Source organism: Anthonomus grandis, chromosome 6 (genome assembly GCF_022605725.1).
Source record: "Anthonomus grandis grandis chromosome 6, icAntGran1.3, whole genome shotgun sequence".
NCBI classification, from domain to species: domain Eukaryota; kingdom Metazoa; phylum Arthropoda; class Insecta; order Coleoptera; family Curculionidae; genus Anthonomus; species Anthonomus grandis.
In genome coordinates this window covers 19,720,623-19,744,366 of record NC_065551.1, presented here as the reverse complement: position 1 = coordinate 19,744,366, position 23,744 = coordinate 19,720,623, and the positions used below count along the sequence as shown (strand labels likewise).

Genomic DNA, 23,744 nt, shown 5'->3' with positions numbered 1-23,744 from the left:
TATGGGTGAAAACTTAAAATCTGTATTTAGTGTTTTAGTGTTTTTAGAGAGGTCCTATGTTAATGTTCTAAATTTTTTGGGTAGGTGTGTATAATTAAGTTTAGTCATTTACAAACGTTTCTACATTTTCTTTTAGTTAGTTTTTTTAAGTTTTGGCCATAATGCTAAAGACCAGAATCTGCCTTGGCAGAACTCTGAATTTGTTGGCCTTTTATTTGCATAAAATAATAAATGTGTATTTTTTTTATGTAGTTATGATGAGTTTGCAAATAAAAAATATTTATTATTATTATTATATAAGTATATGAAAGTTTGTACTTCTTTTATCGTTGGAAATTTTAACGTTTAAATATCTCGACGTTTGACAGATCTAAATCCATCATATGCACAGCAGGAAATTTTATAGATTCCATTACTTTATAGGTCCTTTGCTATTTAATTTTAAAAAGAACTGTTTAAATTTGTTTTTGTCTGTTTGATTGGTTTTTAGCGATATTTTGATAATTAATTTATATAGAGACAATTGTAGTGATCTACTTTTCAAATTTTTTATACTAATTTTTGTTTAAAAAAAGTTATTAGAGTTATAGTTTTTTAAGTTAACTTAATTTTTTTTCTGAAAATGTTGGTTTTTGGTACCACTCTGTTTTTATTATATTTTGGCCAATGCTAACTAAAAAAATGTTAAGGAGAAGCATTGAGTTGTTAGACCTACTTATTTTAATCGTAAATTGCGATTCTTAATGAAAACCAATTATTGTAATAAAAAGAACATCAATTTGGTCAGTAGGCACGCAATATAATAAATAATGCAATTGACGTATCATTTGATATTTTTTATGTGCTTTAATATTTTCAAAATTATTCTTATTTCAGTAAATTCTCTTTTTTTTAATTCTATTTTTTATACTGTCTTATCCGTTTGTTTCTGATTTTTGTATTTAAAACAGAGCCTTCAACAACTCCTAAAATTAATGAACCGAAATTCCAGGTGGCAAATATTTTTTATGGACTTTAAATAATTTGTCATTTTTTGGGATTCTGGGTCAATTCTTGGCATTAGGTCTCTTTCAAGCCTCAAGTGTTTTTCTTTTTTGAATAATAAACGTAATTTATCATGTTTTCCATATATTGGAAAGAATATCTCTTAGCTTTTAAGATTTTGATATGCTTGCTAGTTATGTTACCCAATTTTTCATATTTTCAAGGATTCTAAAAACTTATTTCAATATTTTTTTTAAGTAATTCACTGTCAGAGTTTATCCCTTCAAAGCAGTAGAATTAATTATTTACATTTTTTTTTCAGTAAATTTTCATGACTTTCGAGCTTCTATAGTTTTGATGTCTTTCAGGTATTTTACGAAATGGTTTGTATATTCCAGATTTTTACCTTTTCCGAATATTAAAAATAATGTATCGTATCTTGCAGCCATTTAACGTAATTTATCACATTTTCCAGGATTTTGAAGTCAATTTTTGATTTCTGCCATATATGTTATCGACATGGTTCATCTTTTCCAGACAGAAATCTATTTTTATGTATATTTTTGGAGGCATTTAACATGCATATTAATGACTTTCGCACTTCTGCAGTTAATTTTTAGTTTCTTTTAGGTATTCTACGTCATAGTTTGTATCTTATAGGCTTTAACCTTCTCGAAATATTTAAAATTATTTATCATATCTTCCAAGCATTTGACGTAATTTTTCATTCATCATTTTAGGGTTTCCAATGATTTTAAAGGTATTCTTTTCTGTCTTTGGGGAATTTGATGTAATTTTTTCTCTTTCCATAGATTTTTTTTAAAGGGTAATGCTTAATGCATTGTTTTTTGAAGTTCACTAAAAATAATGTCGGAGCAAATAGATGATAAAAACAAAAACTTGTTGCTAAAACTAACCATAAGAATTGTAAAACTTGTTTCGAAAAACGATATTTAAGAGCTCTATAATCTCTTGGGATAACTTACATTGATTTTTCACTTTCACGTTAAAATTAAATTAACGACAAGGTCTGTTGGGATATGTATAAACAAAGAAACAACATAAAATAATACTAAGACATAATTTGGTGGTAATTAAGAATCTGGCAATAAGTTGACGGCCTCAATTTTTTTTGTATAGCGATAATCTCTTTTACAGGCACCATCAATAAAACTGGCAAAGAAGTTTATTAACTGGTACCGTCGGGGAACCGATAAAGCTTACTAGGGGTCTCAATGGAACATCTTTTTAGTGAATTTTTGGTAAACCATATAATTTTGGAAAAATACCATTATGACATTTTAGTTTTTTCTCTACTTTTTTTAAATCTGATGGCAAAAGAAGTTTATCTAAAATGTCCCTTATTTAGAAAATGTATTTACTTTTATATAAATGTTTTGATCTAACCAAAGGGTGCTACGTTTTTCAAGGTGTGTCATATGTCATTCTATTGCTTCAGTAATATTGCCCTTATCCGCTTAAAATTAAAATGTCGGGATTTTGTTTCAATCACTGAGGATCATCATTTTTACATTTTAATATTTTCATCCTGCATTTGATCTATAATAAATTATCTATGGGAAGTCTATTCTTTTCATAAAGAAACTTATCACCGAAAGCCAGCAACTATTGTACATTGCTGGAAAAAGTAGTGTTGGTAATATTGGTAAAGCATTTTATTTTGGAATCGGATTCATTGTTTTGTTGACCAATTTGTTTCGATATAAGCCTATTTATTTTTGATTTTTCTTTTAATTTAGTAGATTCAAAAATGTTGTCGAATGCTTTCCTCTGTGATTAAAGAAAAGAGCTACAAATGGTATTTGGAATGTACTATTTACTTTCATTTTATAGTTATTTATGTTTTATTAAAAAATATTTCTTCAAAGGGAGTATCGGTTAAAAGTATATTTTGGAAAGATTTTATTGATCTTCTAACAAATATGAAAAACAATTTATGTTTCTTGTTTTGTTTGCTCATATTTTCATATTCTGTTGAAAATCATTTCCATATCTCTCTTTAATAGTTCCTAAAAATCCTATATCTCTTGTTATCAGCACATCTTCAAAGCTTTATTACATGTGTATTATTTTTTGTGACTTCAGTTTATATGCCTCCTTCATTTTTTGATCTCTATGAGCCATACTAAGCTTATCTACCTTGCGAGATGAATGTAGACAATAGATGTAAGATATTTTTTTACCACGAAAATTTTTTTTTAGTTCACATTACTTAAAATTTTATTTAGACAACTTTTAAGGTATTCTGCATTGTTTGTGGGAAATTATGGTATAAGGTAAAGTTTAAATATACTATTAAGCTTAATAATAATTTAAAATAAATAAAAACATTAAGTAAAGGTTATTTGCATTTATTACCATGTAGATTCCAATCTGATTGCCTACGTCGAATCGAAACCTATTTTCTGTGTCGTATCGGAAATTGAGATGCAAATGGTCCCTAGGCCCGAGGAGGGCGTCTATTTCTTAGGTACTAAAATTATTCACGGTTAAATGTGGTCACTTTCCATCTTCCTTAATTAAAACGTGGAAGTAGGAGTGCACGACTTATATACGGGCGACTTTCTATTTAATTTGACCGTTGATTGAACGCTATTAGGAACCCGATATTTTAATATCACCTTTATGACTTAAGCGCATCTATTTTCCGTAATGAATGTTTTCGTATCCTAGATGGGAATAGGGGGGAGAACCGTTAAAATTAAAATTAAAAGTGCTGTTTCGATTTAATTAATTAAATTGGGGTTTAGGGAAAATTATAATTTATATAAATTAAATTTAGAAAACGTGCCACTTTTCTTTAATAATTAGCCATTGATTTACTAGCTTTTGCCTAGAAAGGCAATAAGTTATTGATTTGATAGCTTAAATGTATCATCATTATTTATAATGGTACATTTATTACCTGTATGCCATTATTACTTATTGGCAACAATTAGTAAAACACATTTTTAGCTTTCGCGTTTTTTGTATAGCAGGTTTTAATATTTATTTAAGTATCGATATTTCTGGCATAAATCCTGGAAGGCATAAATAATTATGTCAAATGCCGCAAATAAAAAGAAAAATTTCAAAAATTCATTAAGTTCCTGACACAAAATAACAATTTCCTCTAAAATAAAATGTGCAATAAATATAACTTTTAATACCTAGAAGAAAAGTAAAATTACTTCAAATACCAGAAAGCGCAAAATTTATTCAATTGAAAATGTGTTCAAAGCGTTGCAGCATACAAGAAATCACTTAAAATCTAAGAAAGTTAAAGTAAAATTAGTAAAAAAAATTCCAGCTTAATAGAAATAATAATTGCGACGTTAAAAACTTCTTAATTTGATAATTATAGCTGCAAATAATATAAAAATAGGAAAATAATTTAAGGAATTTAAAAGAACGTACTAAAGAGAATTTAAGAAAACGTAAAAACTAGATCTTTAGCTGGCAACGAGTGACTTCTTCTGAATCAGTTTAGAGATGCTGCTTAATTACTTCAAGGCATTTATTTATTGCTTTCTGCCCTTAACATATGTCGAGGGTCGTAAGTATTCAAATTCAGGACGCAAACTATTTAGACGCAAAGGGTGATATACTTACATTGGTTTAATATTCCTATTTTAAAAGCGTTTAATTACAAGCCGTATCAAAGGCCTTTGTAAAATGTATAAATACGATTAGGAGTGGCTTTTTTATTTTTTAAAGAATCATACATTTTAAGTCACTTTAATACAATTTTCTTTTTTATTCCTGCTAAATGCTTCCTCGATATATTTGTTAAAATGTTTGTAAACTCTTTGAACTTTTTGGATGTTTACTTGAAGGGTAGTGGAAAAAACTTACAGGATGACTGACTTGAGTGAACTGATGAAGTCTTCAATAGCCTTAATCTTGATATCGTTATTAAGAGCAGATTGTAAATATCTCATTGAAGAAGATGTGTGAATTATACAGACTAAGCTGTCAGTGTGACTTACAGATTAGGAAGAACTTAACAACTTAAGAAAGAACACAACGATTGTTGGAGTGTTAGTTAAATGCAGCTTCCATTCTTCCATGCCTTTTGCTTCTGCTAGAGGCCTTTATTCTTTTTTATCAAATTCTTCACCAAGAATTCCTGAATCTACAAAAAGAAGTTAAGAGGTGTTAGTTCCAGGGATCACAGCCATTTAATAGGACCTCTTTTTCCAATCCACTGGTGAGGATAATGCTTATTCAACCATTGCCCAACAAAAACTAAATAATAAGGTGTTGCTCCATTTTGTTAGAATTGTCAACAACGGAAGAAATTAAAAAAATAATTGGAAAAATAAAACCATATAAATCAGCAGCAAAAGAATTAAAAAATATACCTAGAAAAACCAGAGTGCAACTTTCATGCATCTATAATGCATACTACAGCATTTTGCAAATGACTGGAAAGTAGTTACAATAGTCATGATACCATAACTAGGAAAACCAAAAAACGAATTGACCAACTATCGACCAATTGCACGGATTCTAGTGACATGAAAAATACTAGAAAAAAACTATAAACAGGAAACTACAATTAGAAACTGAGAAAAGAAATCTAATCAATGAAGAACAGTTTGAACAGAATGAACAACGGATTTAGGAAAGGACTGTCAACACTATTTAATATCTTCGCAAGTAATATACCAACAAACTAGAATACATAGATTGACATATTTTGTAAATGATATAGCCATCTTTACAAGCTCAAAAAGCCAAAATATATCAACAAATAGAATACAGGGGACATGTCTGAAAAATGTATCAATATTTCCAGAAGTGAAAACTGAATTTCAAGAGAAAACACAATTAATCAATTTCAATAATAAAAATATAAGAAGACTCGCCAGACTAGCTAGGTAATTTAGAAATCAGGGATCAAAATCACAGATCAGGTAAAATCTAGACAGAAGACTAAATTTCAACAAATAAAAATTGCCAGAGCTAGAAGAACGATAGAAACCATATATCCTTTCATATCAACACAATCAAGATTGGATTTAAAAATAAAAGTAAGGTTAGTCAAAGCATATATTAGACCCATACTGAGATATACCTTTCCAGTAAGGTGATCCATCAGTAACACAAATAATAACAAAATTTACAGAATAGATACAAAAACACTAAGGATAGCAGCAGATACCAGCTGGTAAGAATTTCTAACAAACGAAGAAGTATAAACCCGAACAAAACAAGACCACTGGAAAAAAACACTGGCAGAAAAAACAATCAAATTTTATAGAAACGAAACTAGAAGGAGCCTCCTCACACAAGAAATTACAGAACTTAATAGAGACAATGAATTTCAGAATAAGTTTCAGAATTATTAATTAAGTATTATGGAATTAAAACTAGAAAAGTTATAATAACCGATACTAATAACTTCTGAAAGCACGACAAGAAATGCCAAGAACGGATAAAAAGGCCAAAAAAACTTTTATAGAAGGAAACCAGGATAAACAAAACAACCAGGACCAAATAGAAGTAACCACATCCTTCAGAGGCAAAGCAGAGCCGGACGGAAATCCAGAATTAGTTATAGTTTATTATACAAAATTTGGTGCAAATATTTTAAGAGCATATGGTTGCAGTCAAAATAAGGCTTTTTTTCGTATAAGCATGTGTCCTAAAACGCTTCCCTTTAGAGCTACAACTCGCGCAGATTTCTTGAAGAAAATAAGTTATTTAAAACAATTTTTTTTTTCCATTTTTTGGCTGCTCTTAATACTCTGAATTACAAAAATGGTGTAAATCCTATGTTTTGAAAGGATTCAGGGAGCTTACCTTTCTGATGGCTCCTATCTTATGTTTTCAATTGGAAATTAAAAAACCTAGCAATACCATTAAGTTAGCCCTGAAAAAAATCAAAAATGTTGTTCTCCTGCATTTTTTCGATACAATTACTTATTCTCGAAAAAATCACTAGTAAACGAAAGGGAAGCATTAATAAACCCGATTAAACTCTCAAATAAGAAAAAACAGTGTAGGACGTGACTGCCTTATGGTTTGTCTTAAGTCTAACTAGATAATGTTCAAGATTTTCAAATTTTATATCGAACACATAAGATATGGGCTATTATAAGGATAAGCCGTCGTGAATCCTTGTTTAAAACTGGGTTTACACTATTTTTGGGACGAAAAATATCAAAAGTAGGCAAAAATGTCTTTCAAATAATCGATTTTAGTCAAGAAATTTGAGCCGGCTGTAGCTCTGAGGGGAGGCATTTCAGAACACTTTGTCTTCAACAATAAGCTCTTAAAATATTTGCACTGAATTCTGTAACACCCGTTATATAGTAATTGTAATTATATGAAATTAAAATTTTAAAACCTGTATGATAATAAATAAATTAATAAATAAATGTTAGATTTGTAGTAAGCATTCTTCTAAAGAAAAGTTTCGGTTCACTTACCTCTATTAATGGTTCGGTAGACCTTATTAGCATTTCATCATAGATATCGCCATTTAAGCTTTGTAGATTAAATGTTGGGCCAATAATAACATCTCCCAATATATCAGCCTAAACATAATTTTTTTTAGGATTAGGTTTTTTTTCTTTCATGAAACTGATCACCAAGTGCCTGCAGTATTTGAAAGTTTATAAAGATAAAACTGATGAAATTTTAGTAACTTTTTTATTAATTCTCGAAATAATCCAGTTGTTAAGATGCTAAGCGAACTGATATAGTTTCATTCATTGTAAACTGACTTGACTAATCCCGGTTGATTTCTCGTTTTGTTTGTGATAAAACTGATTTATTCAAATTTGGGTACTAGTTGGTGAACATAATAATCGTTTATTTGTTGAAAAATAACCTAAGCTTACAGAGAGTCAAAAAGGAGGCATTGAACATTTGTCAAAAAACATAAAGTAAATCATAAAACTAATAAATTCATTAAAAAAAAAATCTAATTGTTAATGTATCAAAAAAAGGCATAAAATTGAACTAGTAAAACTACACTGCAACAAATTCTTAAAAGAATTCCTCCGATGAATAAAAAGCTTTATTTAATAAATAATCTGTTACATACCTTTTTGCTTTTACTGTAGACATAAAACTCATATTTTGTGGAAAATGGTTAAAAAATTTTGAAACGAGATATTACAGTTTTTTTTGTATATAGCTAAAAGTACTTTTTCCGGTAAAAATGTAGTCTTCTGTCTAGTTAAGTATGTATGACCATATCTAAAAACTTCGAACAAGTCATTATTGTTAAGAACAAACAAAAAGCTATCCAGTATATCCATGGAAATTAGGGTAAATAGTTATTTTCTCTTCACAACCATCTCGCACTTTCATTCCTTAATTAATAAAGATACCTAGGAAAGCCAGAGTACAACTTGTAAAGTACTACAGAATGGATTTTTTTCTAAAATAACTGGAAAGTAGCTACAATAATCATGATACTTAAAGTAGGAAAACCAGAAAAAGAATTAATTAACTATCGACCAATTGCATTGAACTACAATTAGAACTGAACTACAAAAAACTACAATTAGAAACTGAACAAAAAAAATTTAATCAATGAAGAACAATTTGGATTTAGGAAAGGACGTGAGAGACACACACTCTACTAACTGCAAAGATGGCTTATATTAAGGGCTTACATTTTGATCTGCATGTCTTTCGTTGACACTTTGAAGAAATGTTTGTCATGAAAACCATAATTAAAAATATTGTATATACGTTCAGCTATGCTGTACACCATTTTTAGAGATCTTAAGTCCTGCTTTTTGTTAAAACTGAACCGAAAGTCAACTATTCTTAAAATAATGATTCTAGTATAAGTTAGTTTTAAAGTAAATTCTGTGATAATAAAATGATATTTATATTTATAAACAATGATTTTTCTGCCATAAAAACCAATACAAAATACCTACGAGCTTAACAAATTCTTAAGAGACATGCCAGTATATTAGTAGCCAACATTTTGAACATTTATTTAAATAATAATAAAAAATTTCAAAAATGTGTTTTTATTTATTGTTTTCCTTAATAAACAGAGAAAAGTTTAAACAAAGAAAACACCCCTCTTTCTATTTAAGATTTTAGGAGTGCATCTTACCCTGTTCAACGGATTACAGATTTAAGTGAGATAATATGCTCATTCTCAATTAATTTAAACTATTTTCAACGTTTTTTATATTCAACTATTTGTTCCATAATATAGGTCTATTTCAAATTTTTAATTGTCACCCTCCATTTCATCAGTCATAGCAACCATGCCATCTTTCGTAGATTTTCTATATCTAAAACCAAGTTTTTTCTCTTTGTTATACTTGAAAGTTTAAATTCTGCGGAAATCTTATTATCATGAATTTTACACTCGCGGAACAAATTAACCGTCAACTAATTAAGACACTTAAAAAGGCCAATTACGTTAATCGTCTTATTCAATTTTCAGAAACATGTCTTCAAAAAGAAAGTCTCCGCCAACTAAACTACAAGAAGGCACCTCCGCGGAAGCACCTCCATTGATCCAACCGAACTTGGGCAGCGGCAGCGACGGTGGGGGACTAACAGACCTCGACGAAACGAGCAGCAACAACCTGAGTGACATCTGCGAAGAAGACACCAACACGACCATGGTGAACACATCTTCGACCTTTTATAAGTTATCGGAATCGTCCTCACCGAGTGGATGCGGAAGTGAACTCGACGAACCGCTCGACGAGGATCACATCCCGTCAAAAACCGCGAAAATTTCGTCAGGTGACGGGACTCACGCGATGATGACATCGGTGTCGCCATGCATATCGGCTCTGTCTCTTCACAACGAGGAGGTGGAGAGGCGGAGGAATTCATCGGAGTGTAGTTCGCCCAGTTCGGACATTAAAAGTAATTTTCACTATAATAATAATAACAATAGTTTAATGAATAACAATAGTTCCTTACATCCGTTGAAACGGTCTATGGACGATGTGCTCAAAAGGCTCACGTCGAAGATCAGTAATAGTTCGGTAAGGGAGGAGAGAAGGCCTACGCCATCGTCGACGCCTAACTCCCATAACTCGTAAGTATTCACCCATGTAACAATTTGCAGTCATTTAAGTTATGATTACTCTTATTTTCACTAGTTGCAACGTTGTTTTCAGTGCAAAATTGCAACGACGTTTATTTTCGACGTATTGCACCTGTAACGCAACTGTTGTAAAACTCTGCTGTTTTTCAACGTATTTTTTTACTATAGATGGTAGCAGTAGTAATTTACACTTAAAACAACGACGGGCAGACGTGTTCAATTTTTCGAATCAAAAACCCAGTAAGAACAACTCATCGTTAGGGAATGGGTATTACATTGCCTGATAGTCTGTGTTAAGCATTTTTCGCTGTAGAGGGAGCTTTTTGGCGTGTTAAGGAAGAGGATAAAAAACAAAGGTAGAGAGAATAAGAGAAAAAAAAATTCAACATAACCTACTTAATCTATATTTTTATAATTCATTTTTTTTGCTTGGAATTATTAGGATTTAATATTTTCGTTTTGCTTAAAAAAATGAAGAGATATAAAGACTTAATATTCTGCAACTTACTACAGACGCAAACAAAACTTGCAATTTTTTTGTAAAAGTTCAAGTTTTTGTTTATTAAAGTTTGTAAAAAAACGTACTGCAAATAATATTGCAAATTGCAAACAATGTGAAATATTAAAATAGGGTCCATCCGTTCTTCCTCTTGCTTCAGGCCAACCAGGGACAACGACAGCGGGTTTCTTATGTATGTCTTACCAATAAAAAAAATTACTTATTTTTTTTTGCGAAATCCGGTATAAATTCTGGGCGCGCGTGTTTTTTAGGGCTAAAATAACATCTTTTCACAGTAAACTATGTTTCGTTTATAAATTAAGTGCTTGTAAATCTTTCAAAACGGGTATTTTACCCGTATAATTCACCATATTAAACTACATACAAAACAAATATTAATAAGGACTGTTGAAAAGGTGGATTAAAATGGTTGTATTTTTGGAGTAGCTGCCTACTGGAGTTATCTATTAGTTTATTGTTAAAAAAGTAATTAATTTTTTTTTGTCGTTATCGCGTCCATCCGTCCAGAAATCAGTAACTCTAAAAACGTGGCAAAACGTTTAAAAAGTTAACGGGTAGTCACTGCGTAACGTTGAGACAACCAAAAAAATCTCTTTCAAATTGGTGTAAAACGGGATTGTCTCTACGGGTAAGACAACGTAACAATGCAACGTTGTCGCGTCGAAAATTTGCTAATTGGGCAATTATATATCCGTTAATGCAGATCAAAAATTATATAACCAGAACCTCAAACAAGAATCTATTAAGCACCTGTATCATCTCAATATGCTTGTTGCGAAATCAATTTCTCAACACAGACAAATTAAATTTGTCTCAAATAATAACTACAGTTTACAAAAACTCTCCGATACCTGGAATTGGTGTCTGGGTCTGTCTTGCCCCGATCAAGCCGCGGCGACACGAAATTTACCCCGCACCACACCCAGTATGACGATAAATGCAAACCAGGCAAGATCTCTGCTCCGTCCAGCCAGCGACGTAAAATCAAAAACCCAAAACATCGAAGTCGATGTTAATTTTGTTTCACATAAGTTGATCTTCTTAAAGAGTTAGTAAACAGTTTGTGTCTTTTGACGGAAATGGTATAAAACCTTTCCTGTCCTGTTTCCTGTATTTAATAATTTAAATAAAAAGCAAATTTATGTTGCAAAATTGAGCGTTGCAGTTAAAAGCGTTGTAAACTAGCTATTAAATTGCCTTTAAGTTAAAGCATATTATTTTGTGGGCGCTTCGTAAGAATATAAAGTTGTGAACAGAAAAGTCAACATTTATAACATTTTCCATGAACAGTTTTAATAACTAGTGAGGAGGCTGTTACTGAACCGAGGACAAGACTATTGAACATTTTGTGGAAGCGTATAGTGTGGAAGCAGCAGTGTATTGGATTTTGTTTTTCTGTGTCTTCACATAGAAACAAGGTACCTTTGTAATTTTCACTTGTGTGTTTTATTTTAAACAATAATAATTTTGTTACGTTATTTGTATTAAGGCCAAAGGGTTTAATTTAGTTAATTACTTTTGTCTTGGTGTTTAATTAAATTTAAAATTTAATTTTATTCGAGTGCTTGCTGGAATGAGTGTGTTTACTTAGTAATAAGTTTTAGGTTTTTAGTTGTTTAAAGAAAATTAACGTTTTTATATTTAATATAAGATATTTAGGAGAAAATTTGATGGAAATTTTATTTACTAGCCTTATGTCAGTCCTTTCGTAGTGGCGTGTTAATATTAAGGTATTAGCACAATCTCTTTAAACCTCTACTAAGTTTAATGTTTAAACTCTAGTCACGAAGTTTAAATATGGTCCTTCGAGCCGGATGTTCCATCAAGTTTTCTAAATAAAACATATTTCCAGCACCCATTATATTTAATTTTACATCTAGTAAAATTAGTACTAGATTAGATTAGATTCTAATTTAGTCCAGTCAAATTTTGTTGAGCAAATCAATACCTTTACTGAGTTTTTATTTAAAGGTTTACCTTTTTAAGTACTATTTTTAAATTATTCATAGTTCAAAATGGATATTAACCAGTTAAAAAAGAACCGTACTTTGGCCAAAAGTAAAATATCAAGGGTTTTAAATTCACTTGATAAGAAAAAAGATATTGAAATTGATATAACTTTTTTTGAAACCAAAATAAATCAGTTGCAAAATGCGTTAGATACTTATAATTTAGCTCAAGATGAAATTGAATATCAGTTCGAGCTGAATTCAACTTTAGATAATAGTGAACCAGATGATGAAGATAGGGTATTAATAGATGAAAAATGTGATACAGGATTTGTTTTGTGTCATAATAAAATTAAAGAGTTGTCAGGTACTTTAAATACTTCTTTACAGCGTTCTAATGCATCGCCAGCAGTAGTAGGAAAATCAATGATGTCTCCTTCTACGAATATTTTACAAATAATAAAAATTAAACATTTTACGGGTAACATGTCAGAATACCCTTCCTTTATGCAAATGTTTGAGTCAATTGTTATACAAGATAACACATTATCAGATATACAAAAATTTGCTTATTTAAAATCCTGTTTACGAGGTGAGCCACTTGAAATAGTTGAGCATTTATCTTTTACTAATGAAAATTTTACTACAGCTTTAGCTTATCTTAAAGAAAGGTATGAAAATAAAATAACTGTCCTTAATGCACACATTGGTGCAATTTTAGATGTTCCAGTTGTTTCAAAGGTTAACTCAGCTAATCTTAGAGATTTTGTTAATAAATGCAAAGGAAGTATAGGGTCTTTAAATAACTTAAACTATACTAAAGAAGAATTGTTTGATGTTTTAGTAATTTATCTGTGGATAAAAAAGGTAGACATAGGTACACGCAAAGCTTATGAAAGTGAACGTAGACAAGACCAGTTGCCTAGTGTTACTGACTTTATTAAATTTGTTGAAAGAAAATGTGTAACTCTAGAAAATTTGTCAAGTAATGAACCTCAAGTTCAAAAACCAAATAGGGTTCAAACCCATACTTCCTTACACACAAAAACAAATCAAGGTAACAATAAAAAATGTGTATACTGTAATGAAACTTCACATGTAATTTTAGGCTGTAATAAATTTAAAGGTTTATCACTTACAGGAAAGAGACAAACTGTTTCATCAAAACAGTTATGTTATAATTGCTTGGCTTCTCAGCACAATTTAAGTAATTGCCCTTCTAATAAAACTTGTATTTATTGTGGCAAAAGACACCATTCTCTTCTTCATGATTTTGAGCAATCCCATAGTCCAAGCTCGAATTTACAAAACAGAGTTAATCAGAATCGTTTTAGCCAGACTTCACGATTTCCAACCAGATCTAACCAAGGATCAATACATGGAAATTTCCAAAATAATCAATCTGCCAGAAATCATACGAACAATATTCATTCCCAAATAAACAATAATCAAAACCATTCTATGGTCGATCAAGAATTTACTTCACACAATAATTGCAGGCAAAATAATAATAATCTAACTGCTGCTAATGTATCACAAAATGAAGTGAGTCAACATTCCGAAGAGACCCACACAGTTTCAAATTTGTCTACCAAAAACTGTCAAGTCCTTCTAGCTACTGTCTCTTTAACCTTGTTAGATGCCGATGGCAACCCAGTTACCGTCAAGGGTATTTTAGATAATGGATCTCAAAACTCCTATATAACAAGTTCTCTTATTGAAAAACTAAAATATATTCCATATAACAAAAGAACACGAGTTTCAGGTATTGCCCTGTCTCATAGCGTCTCACAAAAAATGGTGGATGTCATTTTATATTCCAATTTTAATCAAAAATCTTTTAAGTTAAGTTGTGTAGTGCTTCCCAATATTACATGTTCCCTTCCTCATATAGAAATTAATACATATGCATGGAATATTCCAAGTAATATATTCTTAGCTGATCCCAACTTTAACATACCCTCAGAAATTGATCTTCTTATAGGCTCAGACCTATATTATCAATTACTTACCCCTGGTATGATTAGTTTGGGAAACAAAATGCCTACCCTACTTAACACTCATCTTGGTTGGGTAATTGGAGGTTTATATCCTTCAAATTCCAATTCAAATATTTCTACTGCACATCTGAACGTAATTCAATCAGGTCAAGACTCTGTTGCCCTTTTTGCTCAAAATGATGAACAAAAATGCCTTGAAACCATTGTTGCAAAGTTTTGGGAGTTAGAAGAACTTCCACCTGTTAAGCTTCGCACCCCAGATGATGACTTGGCAGAATCTATATTTGTAAATACTACAAAAATCTTAGAAAATGGTACTTTCCAAGTAAACTTACCTCTTAAAAATGAAGATGAGCACCTCAAGTTAGGTGATTCAATTTTAATTGCTCGTAAAAGGTTTGAAAATCTTGAGAAAAGGTTTGAGAAAAGTCCAGAATATTATATACAGCATAAACAATTTATCGAGGAATATGTGTCCCTAGGTCATGCAAGATTTGTTCCTCTTACTCAATGTAATGAGTTTTCCCAACAAAAATACTTTTTTCCACATCATGCAGTGATTAGAGAGGACAGTGCAACCACTAAATTGCGTGTTGTGTTTGACAACTCTTGTAAAACTTCAACAGGGTATTCTCTCAATGACATAATGTTAAAGGGTTTTCAAGTACAGCCAGATTTATACGATATTTTGTGTCGTTTTCGCTCGTTTAAGTATGTTCTGACTTGTGATATTGAAAAGATGTTTAGACAAATATTGGTTAATCCTAAGCAAACCTTTTTATTGAATATTCTTTGGAGAGAAAAACCTGAGGATCAACTCAAATGCATTGAATTGTTAACGGTTACTTATGGCACTAATAATGCTCCTTTTTTAGCCACTCGTGTGTTAACTGAAATAGCACAGAACAACTCATCTGACTATTCAGTCGCATCAAATGCTCTTCTAAACCAAACTTATTGTGATGATATTTTAGGAGGTGTTGATGATTTTAATGATCTTAAAATTCTGTACGATCAACTCAACTCCCTATTAAATAAGCATGGATTTCCATTGCATAAATGGTGCAGCAATTCACCACAATTTTTGTCAGCATGTACTGACCAACTTTATTATTCAGAATTGGAATTTAAATTTCATTCAACCCTAAATAAAGTTCTCGGATTAAAATGGAATCCAGTAGTCGATTATTTTTTAATTTCAAGTCCTAAGAAGACTTTTCCTGAACCCTTTACTAAAAGAAAAATCCTTTCAACAGTAGCACAGTGCTACGATCCTATCGGATTCTTGTCACCAGTTATTGTTATTGGTAAGCTGATTATTAGGCATATCTGGACTTTAAAAATTGATTGGGATACACCCTTAAAGGATAGTAATGTAATTATCCAGTGGAAAAACTTTGTTGACAATTTACATCTTCTACAACATCTCAAAATTCCAAGATATTTCTTTTTGGATAAACCTTTAAAGGAAATTCAGTTACACGGCTTCGCAGATGCAAGCATGAAAGCCTATGCTGCCTGCGTTTATATACGCACATCCTATTCGGATGGTAGCATTTCTAGTTTTCTTGTCTCATCAAAGTCTAGAGTCTCTCCTCTAAAAAGTGTTACACTTCCTCGATTAGAGCTTTGCGCTATGCTTCTGCTCTCACAATTAATCACAAAACTCATAAACATTTATACTAATAGGTTTAAAGTAGATTCAGTAAATCTATGGTCTGATTCCGAGATAGCCTTATCTTGGATTGAGTCTCATGCATCCCGTTGGAATATATTTATTTCTAATCGCGTATCCAAGATACAGGAATTAACCTCTGAGTTTACTTGGCGGCATATTAAATCCTCTGACAATCCAGCAGATCTACCCTCTCGAGGTATTTCTATTACTGATCTTTTAACTTCTAAAATGTGGTTTCATGGACCAGCCTTTCTAGAGCTTCCAGATCTTGATTTGACAAAGTCTAAAAAATTTCAGAGTTTAAATAACTTGCCAGAAGAAAAAAAAATTTCGTTACTTAGTACTGAAGTATTAAATCAGGATGTTTTTTGGTCTAACATTTTCAAACGCTTTTCAAGTTTCTTGAAATTGCAACGTACAGTAGCATATATGCTTAGGTTCTTACATAATTGCAGAAATAAAAACATTAAAAATTCTGGCCCTTTAAAGGTCCAAGAATTAAGAGATTCTCTTAACCAAATAATACAGGTCATACAATCCAAATATTTTTTAAAGCAAATTTCTGAGTTAAAGTCAAATAAAAATATTTCGGATAAGACTTTGAGAAAACTGAACCCCTTTATTGATTCAAATGGGTTTCTAAGAGTTGGTGGCAGATTGGAAAATGCTAATATCCCGTTTGACCACAAACATCCATTACTTCTACCGTCTCATAACTATATTGTGTCATTGATGTTGAAATATGAGCATCAGCGACTTGGACACGCAGGTGCTCAAAATGTTCTTTCAAATTTCCGATCTAGATATTGGCCACTTAATGGTCTTAGAGACCTTAAGAGAATAATTTCAAAATGTGTCACATGTTATCGTTTTAAAGCGCAACCAGCTCAACAAATCATGGCAAACCTTCCCAAAAACAGGGTGTTAGTATCTAGACCTTTTAGTCAAGTTGGTGTAGACTATGCAGGGCCATTTACCCTAAAATCTTCCAACCTTCGTAAGGCTCCTAGAATAAAGGCTTACTTGGCTATTTTTGTTTGCATGTCTTCTAAGGCCGTTCACCTGGAAGTAGTCTCCAGCATGACCACTGAAGACTACCTATGTGCTTTGAAGCGATTCATAAGTCGTCGTGGTAACCCATCTATGATCTTCAGTGATAATGGGACCAACTTTATAGGTGCTAAGAACCAATTATATGATATTTATTCATTCTTCAATAAAATTGAAACTTCTAATCAAATTAAGGAATTTTTGTCCCAGAGCGAAATAAATTTTAAGTTTATTCCTCCACGAAGTCCTCATTGGGGAGGAATATGGGAAGCTGCCGTTAAAAGTGCCAAGCATCATATCCATCGTATTATTGGTCAAAGTCATTTTACCTTTGAGGCTTTCTATACCATACTTGTACAGATAGAAGCAATTCTTAATTCACGTCCCTTATGTCCCTTATCAAATGACCCAAATGATTTTCAAGTTTTGACTCCTGGTCATTTGCTAATTGGTACTAGTTTGATGTCATATCCTGAAAAAGACATTTCTTTAATCCCTGAAAACAGATTAACGCTTTGGAAACGTATTACTCAAATAAAACAATTGTTTTGGAAAAAGTGGACTAAAGACTACCTAAATCGTTTGCAAAATCGACCAAAATGGTTTCAAGAATTTCCAAATATAGAACTCAACTCACTTGTTCTTCTAAAGGAAGATAACTCTCCACCATTTCATTGGTCACTTTCCAGAGTCATAGAAGTCATTCCCGGAGATGATGGTAAAGTAAGAGTTGTGAAACTTAAAAACAAGGACGGAGTTTTTACTCGAAGTGTGGCCAAGGTCTGTCCTTTGCCTCAACAAGATATACCTGAAACCTTTTTGTCCTCATTAAATTAGTTGGGGATACTTCTGTAGTTTGGAGCAATTTGCTCCAACCGGGCCCCAAAATGTTGCGAAATCAATTTCTCAACACAGACAAATTAAATTTGTCTCAAATAATAACTACAGTTTACAAAAACTCTCCGATACCTGGAATTGGTGTCTGGGTCTGTCTTGCCCCGATCAAGCCGCGGCGACACGAAATTTACCCCGCACCACACCCAGTATGACGATAAATGCAAACCAGGCAAGATCTCTGCTCCGTCCAGCCAGCGACGTAAAATCAAAAACCCAAAACATCGAAGTCGATGTTAATTTTGTTTCACATAAGTTGATCTTCTTAAAGAGTTAGTAAACAGTTTGTGTCTTTTGACGGAAATGGTATAAAACCTTTCCTGTCCTGTTTCCTGTATTTAATAATTTAAATAAAAAGCAAATTTATGTTGCAAAATTGAGCGTTGCAGTTAAAAGCGTTGTAAACTAGCTATTAAATTGCCTTTAAGTTAAAGCATATTATTTTGTGGGCGCTTCGTAAGAATATAAAGTTGTGAACAGAAAAGTCAACATTTATAACATTTTCCATGAACAGTTTTAATAACTAGTGAGGAGGCTGTTACTGAACCGAGGACAAGACTATTGAACATTTTGTGGAAGCGTATAGTGTGGAAGCAGCAGTGTATTGGATTTTGTTTTTCTGTGTCTTCACATAGAAACAAGGTACCTTTGTAATTTTCACTTGTGTGTTTTATTTTAAACAATAATAATTTTGTTACGTTATTTGTATTAAGGCCAAAGGGTTTAATTTAGTTAATTACTTTTGTCTTGGTGTTTAATTAAATTTAAAATTTAATTTTATTCGAGTGCTTGCTGGAATGAGTGTGTTTACTTAGTAATAAGTTTTAGGTTTTTAGTTGTTTAAAGAAAATTAACGTTTTTATATTTAATATAAGATATTTAGGAGAAAATTTGATGGAAATTTTATTTACTAGCCTTATGTCAGTCCTTTCGTAGTGGCGTGTTAATATTAAGGTATTAGCACAATCTCTTTAAACCTCTACTAAGTTTAATGTTTAAACTCTAGTCACGAAGTTTAAATAATGCTCATGATTTATGTCTAAAAAACAGTTGTCATGACATCCCTTGAAGAGATATTTGTGACAAGCAATAGGGAGACTAAAACAGTAATATTGCGTTTAGAGCGTTAGCACATCCAAAGTCTTTAACCAGGAATTTGAGGTACAGACAGCAACCCAGTCAGCATAAGTAGGCCCTTGGACGATCTCAGGAAGGTCCCGTTACATCTCATGAAATGAAGGATGGGATGTCCCAGGGACGTGCTTTTGGAGCAGTAGGGGACACAAATGGGATCATGCCAAGTTGATCGCATAAACGTCTTTTGGATAGAACTATAAATGTCTAGGGGACTTATTGGCTATCCAGTGGATGTATATGGGACAAGAATATTTACGTTTTTTGGATATTTATAGGATATTAACGAAATGGCAGAAAAACTATACAAAAGGATATATTTAGAAAAAAATCACTTTTATTTCAAATATACAGTGGTGATTTATATTTTTCACGTTTTAGCCTTTTAGGGGCCACGATATAATCTCAATCTCAATGTCTTTTCGTGTAGCTTATGTAATTTTTGGGTTAAGCATTATTTCTTCTAAAACAAAAAATTATTTCTTCATGGGCGTCAGTTTTTGTTTTTGAATTAAGTGTTTTTACAAAAAAAAAATTGCTTTTTTAGGCATTTTTAATATATTTCACATACTAACCTTCTTACAGCACTATACTGTCGCATCTTCGAATAAAGCTCAAGCTGAGAGAGTCCAGTCCAAAGCCTCCAATTTAAAATTACTTTTGCTTACCGTCGCGACCACGAAACACCGATATAGCGGCGAAAGTAAAACTCACAAAAGAAAAGTCAGTTATTCATTACAAAAAATTTGTTGCTGCTAGGGATTAAACTATCCAAATCTAAAAAGAAAATGAAAGATGCAGAATATGTCAGTCACAACAGCGCAATGAACCGTCCCATCCCCAGTATGCATTGCAATAACAGAAAAAATCGACGACAACAGCGACCTCTCCATATCATGGAGTAGACCTAAACGGAAACGGCTTAATAAGGCGCCAAATTTGAATTTTATTCTATAGTGCTTAAAATTAGTTGGAAATGGATTGTTCTTAGGAAAACTACAGTCGACAAAGTAAATATTACATAAAGCCTGTTTTATGTGTGTTTGGTGTTCCATTTATATATACAGTACGGCCCTTAATTAAAAATTTGTCACGCATCATAGCAACCTAAGTACTACTTTTTGATCCCTAGCAAATTTTGCAAAACTTCAAAATGGCAGCGGGACGTCATTTTGAAAAATTAAATTAAATAAAAGATTTAATAGAAGCAATTATGCAATACCCATAGCAAAATGGCAGCCTTTCAAAATCTCATTTTTGACATTTTTATTTATTTTTACTTTCTTAGCTATACCTGTTCAGGTGTAGTAAAAACCAGAATTTAACAGGGGACCTTTACTTAAACATGTTGGAAAATGCAGTAAAACTACTGATCCTTGAGACTATTATAGATAATTCTCATGAATTTAAGTTGGAAACAGTTTTTCAACAAGATGGGTGTATCGTGCATATCCAGTTAAAGATAAAGAATGATTAGACAGAAAAAGCTTTCAGGGTAACTGGCCGGTTGAAAAAGGGTTGACATGGCAAAAGTGCCGTCTTTTCATCAATCATAGCTACCAGAGCATAGGAATCATTGGACTGTTAAATGATTGCAATTTTCATTGTTCCGTGATCTTTTTTTTCTTTTGATAAAGCTTCTATTTCTCCTAAATACTTTTCCGAGAAATTCTAGCATTAACTGTTAAAGTCTTCAGTCTTTTTTGGAACTATATTATAAATATTTAGTTGATAATGAAGGATAAGTTGAACAAAAAAGTTTCCAGGGAGGCTACTGCTTTAAAGATCTAGAATTCGTAAGGAAAAATATTACCAGAACATGAAGATTCTTAGATTATAGATTAATTGTACCTTCCAATCTTCCATGTCTCCTATTTCTTTTTTTCAATATTGTCAAGCTAAATTCTTCTCCAAGAACCGCTAAAGCATATTGATAAAGTTTTTATTGATCCTGCTGAAGGTTCATCGTGGATATCAAGATGAAGATGGGAATGAAAGCATAAAGGTCCATATTATCCTAAAAATGCCAGTAAATTGCCTCGTCCACTCTTTTCTCAATCCCTTTTGCTTTAATCTTCTTTTGTTAGGTTTTCGTTTCTGCCAAATACTTTTCCCCGAGAGTCCCTAAAGCTATTTTATCAAATCTTTGACTTTGTTGGAAATCCATCCTGGATATGCAGTTGAAGTTAAATGATGGATTAGATAGAGAAAGCCTCTATGGGACTAGGTGATTGGGAAGGCCTTAATAAGATAAGAATGTTGCTTCTCATTGCGTTCCATGCCTTCTTTGGTTCTGATAGAGGGTTTACTTTTAAATGCTTCTCTAAGAGTTCTTGGGAGCTTACTGATAAATTTTTAGTAGACCCTTTTTACTTCTTGAAAATTTATCTGTACGTAAAGATGGATTAGAGAGAAAGACGATACAGAGTAGCAAGCTGCTCGAAAAAGCTTAACAAGGCAACCAGGATATGGAAATCTTTGGACTGTTAATTGATAACAGCTTCCATTCATCCGTAATATATTTTGCTACTGAGAGGTGAAATGCATTGCTACTCGATAGAGCTCAAATTTCTGTTGGTATTGGGCTTAGATCCTTAAAACTTATTATCGCTGATTCGAAATCTTCATTAAATCAAGCTTTAGTACAAGAACTTTAAGCCAGCAATGACCTGCTTAGGAAAAACCAAGTTTAAATCATCATTAAGCTTTAAATATAAGCTGCTTCTATCATTTATTATAATGTTTCTTTTACAATTTTTAAGAACATCCTCATTTTATGACAAACTGGATTAACTCAGTTGCGTATCAGCACTATTTCTTAGATTTACACCCTCATAAGCATTAAACGAGAATATTTATTATCATAAGACATCTCCAATGGCACTGACGATGATTACCTCAGTTGATATTAGCATCTCCAAAGTAGCAATCGCGCTCTTTTGACGTTCCAAGACTATAAAAAGGTTGAATTATGTAAAACCGATATTAGATGCCGGTTCTTTTGAAGAGATCTAATAATGTTTATTACCGCGCAGATATTTGCTCGATGCAATCAAATTGTATGAGGTAATTTAAATATGAACCGTCTTTATTTTTCTTCTTGATGCGCCCGTCGTCCGCTGTTTATGCAGTTCTTATATTATAAAGTAAAAATTCATTTAATTGGAGTGGGTATAGAAGTTGAGTTTTTTTATTTTCTTGGTTAAAGGTTTAAAATTTTCTTTTAGATTGGAAGATTATTAACTAATAATTAAGACTATTATTCAAAAATTTTACCAATAAAAATAAAACAAAAAAAGCATAAAAAACAAATAAGAATTGATATAATTATATATAACTACCTTAAAAGACGAGATTATGCAATAATTTATAATTAACTTATCATTTAACAAATGAGAAACTATAAACATGAATGTACCATGCATGAATGGGATCTGAGTAAACAATAGTTGAATAATGATAATTATTTATAATAGACTCGATTAGGTAATCGGTTTATCTTTTGTTGTATTCTCGGGCAGAGTTTAACGGGGATCTTAGGGACACGATAAGGAATTATGGAAAATGATAAGTTTATTGATATCTTAAGCTTTAAAGGCTTGTGGGTGGGCGCGTGGATAAACAAGTAAATAAAAACGATTTATTTTTTATGTTTTACGACTTGTGTTAATGTATGCTACTACTCGTACTTAAATAGTAGTTTTGTTAAGGTTTCATAATTAAACTAATACAAAATTTAGAGTTAGTAGGTAATCCATCATTAGTAATCAAATGAAGTTTAGTTTGTACTTACTAGTTATCAACCAAAGATTCCAAGCTTGGTCCAGCAAGAATATTCCGTCGTGAGGCAAAATTCAAATGACTATATCTTTTAGAATCAATAGTTTATTGAAATGATTTCAATCTTGTACCTATTTACTTGGCTTTTAATTTTATTGTAATATTAGTGACTGTAAATTAAGAAGAAAGAAGGTACAAGCGGTTCTTATGTCGTTACTGCTTAGAAAGAAACATTGTCTTGTCTAACACTTGAAATATCTTCAGAGGTGCGACTTTTATAGCTTCAGTAAGTAATTATCAGTATCTATGTATCTTATAAGCTAAAAATGTAATCGAAGTTATTTTAATAAAATGATAACTTGGTACTTAACTTATTATTTAGCAGTAGATAAAAGTGAATTTTACCGACTCTCTTTAAGGGTATATTCTATTAAAATCTTATGATACCTAAAGAAGTATTGGGTTAAAAGTTTTAACAATAATTCATATCTTAGAGGAAGCTTTAAATAATTTAATAAAATATCTCCAAAAACTCAAATTGTCATCCAACAAGGGTCTAGCAACGTGAAAAATTTAATTTAGTCTTTAATGCGTTTAAGTAGATAACCATGCATTTCTTAAGTTTTGTAATAATGCTTATGTTCATAACTCATAACTGAGGAAGACATGAGTGAATTATATGTCGTCTGCCTTTAAGGAGACCGTT

At 31.7% G+C, this 23,744-nt stretch overlaps 1 protein-coding gene and 1 long non-coding RNA gene across 5 annotated transcripts in view; one reads left to right on the top strand and one right to left on the bottom strand.

Moving 5' to 3' along the window:
- LOC126737001 (transcription factor SOX-5-like) overlaps positions 1-23,744 on the top strand; it is a 416,570-nt gene that overhangs the window by 279,384 nt on the left and 113,442 nt on the right. For all 3 annotated transcript variants that reach the window (XM_050441666.1, XM_050441664.1, XM_050441665.1), the window contains exon 2: positions 9,416-10,024. In XM_050441666.1, the coding sequence (XP_050297623.1) occupies positions 9,420-10,024 (605 nt within the window). In that variant the 5' untranslated portion in view covers positions 9,416-9,419. The remainder of the gene's footprint in view (positions 1-9,415; positions 10,025-23,744) is intronic.
- LOC126737002 (uncharacterized) overlaps positions 1-23,744 on the bottom strand; it is a 73,487-nt gene that overhangs the window by 34,626 nt on the left and 15,117 nt on the right. The window contains exon 1 of one of the 2 annotated variants that reach the window (XR_007660844.1): positions 19,834-20,018. The exons of the other annotated variant lie outside the window; for it this stretch is intronic. This is a non-coding gene — a long non-coding RNA (uncharacterized LOC126737002). Of the gene's footprint in view, positions 1-19,833; positions 20,019-23,744 lie in introns of those variants that run through there. 2 annotated transcript variants of the gene reach the window in all.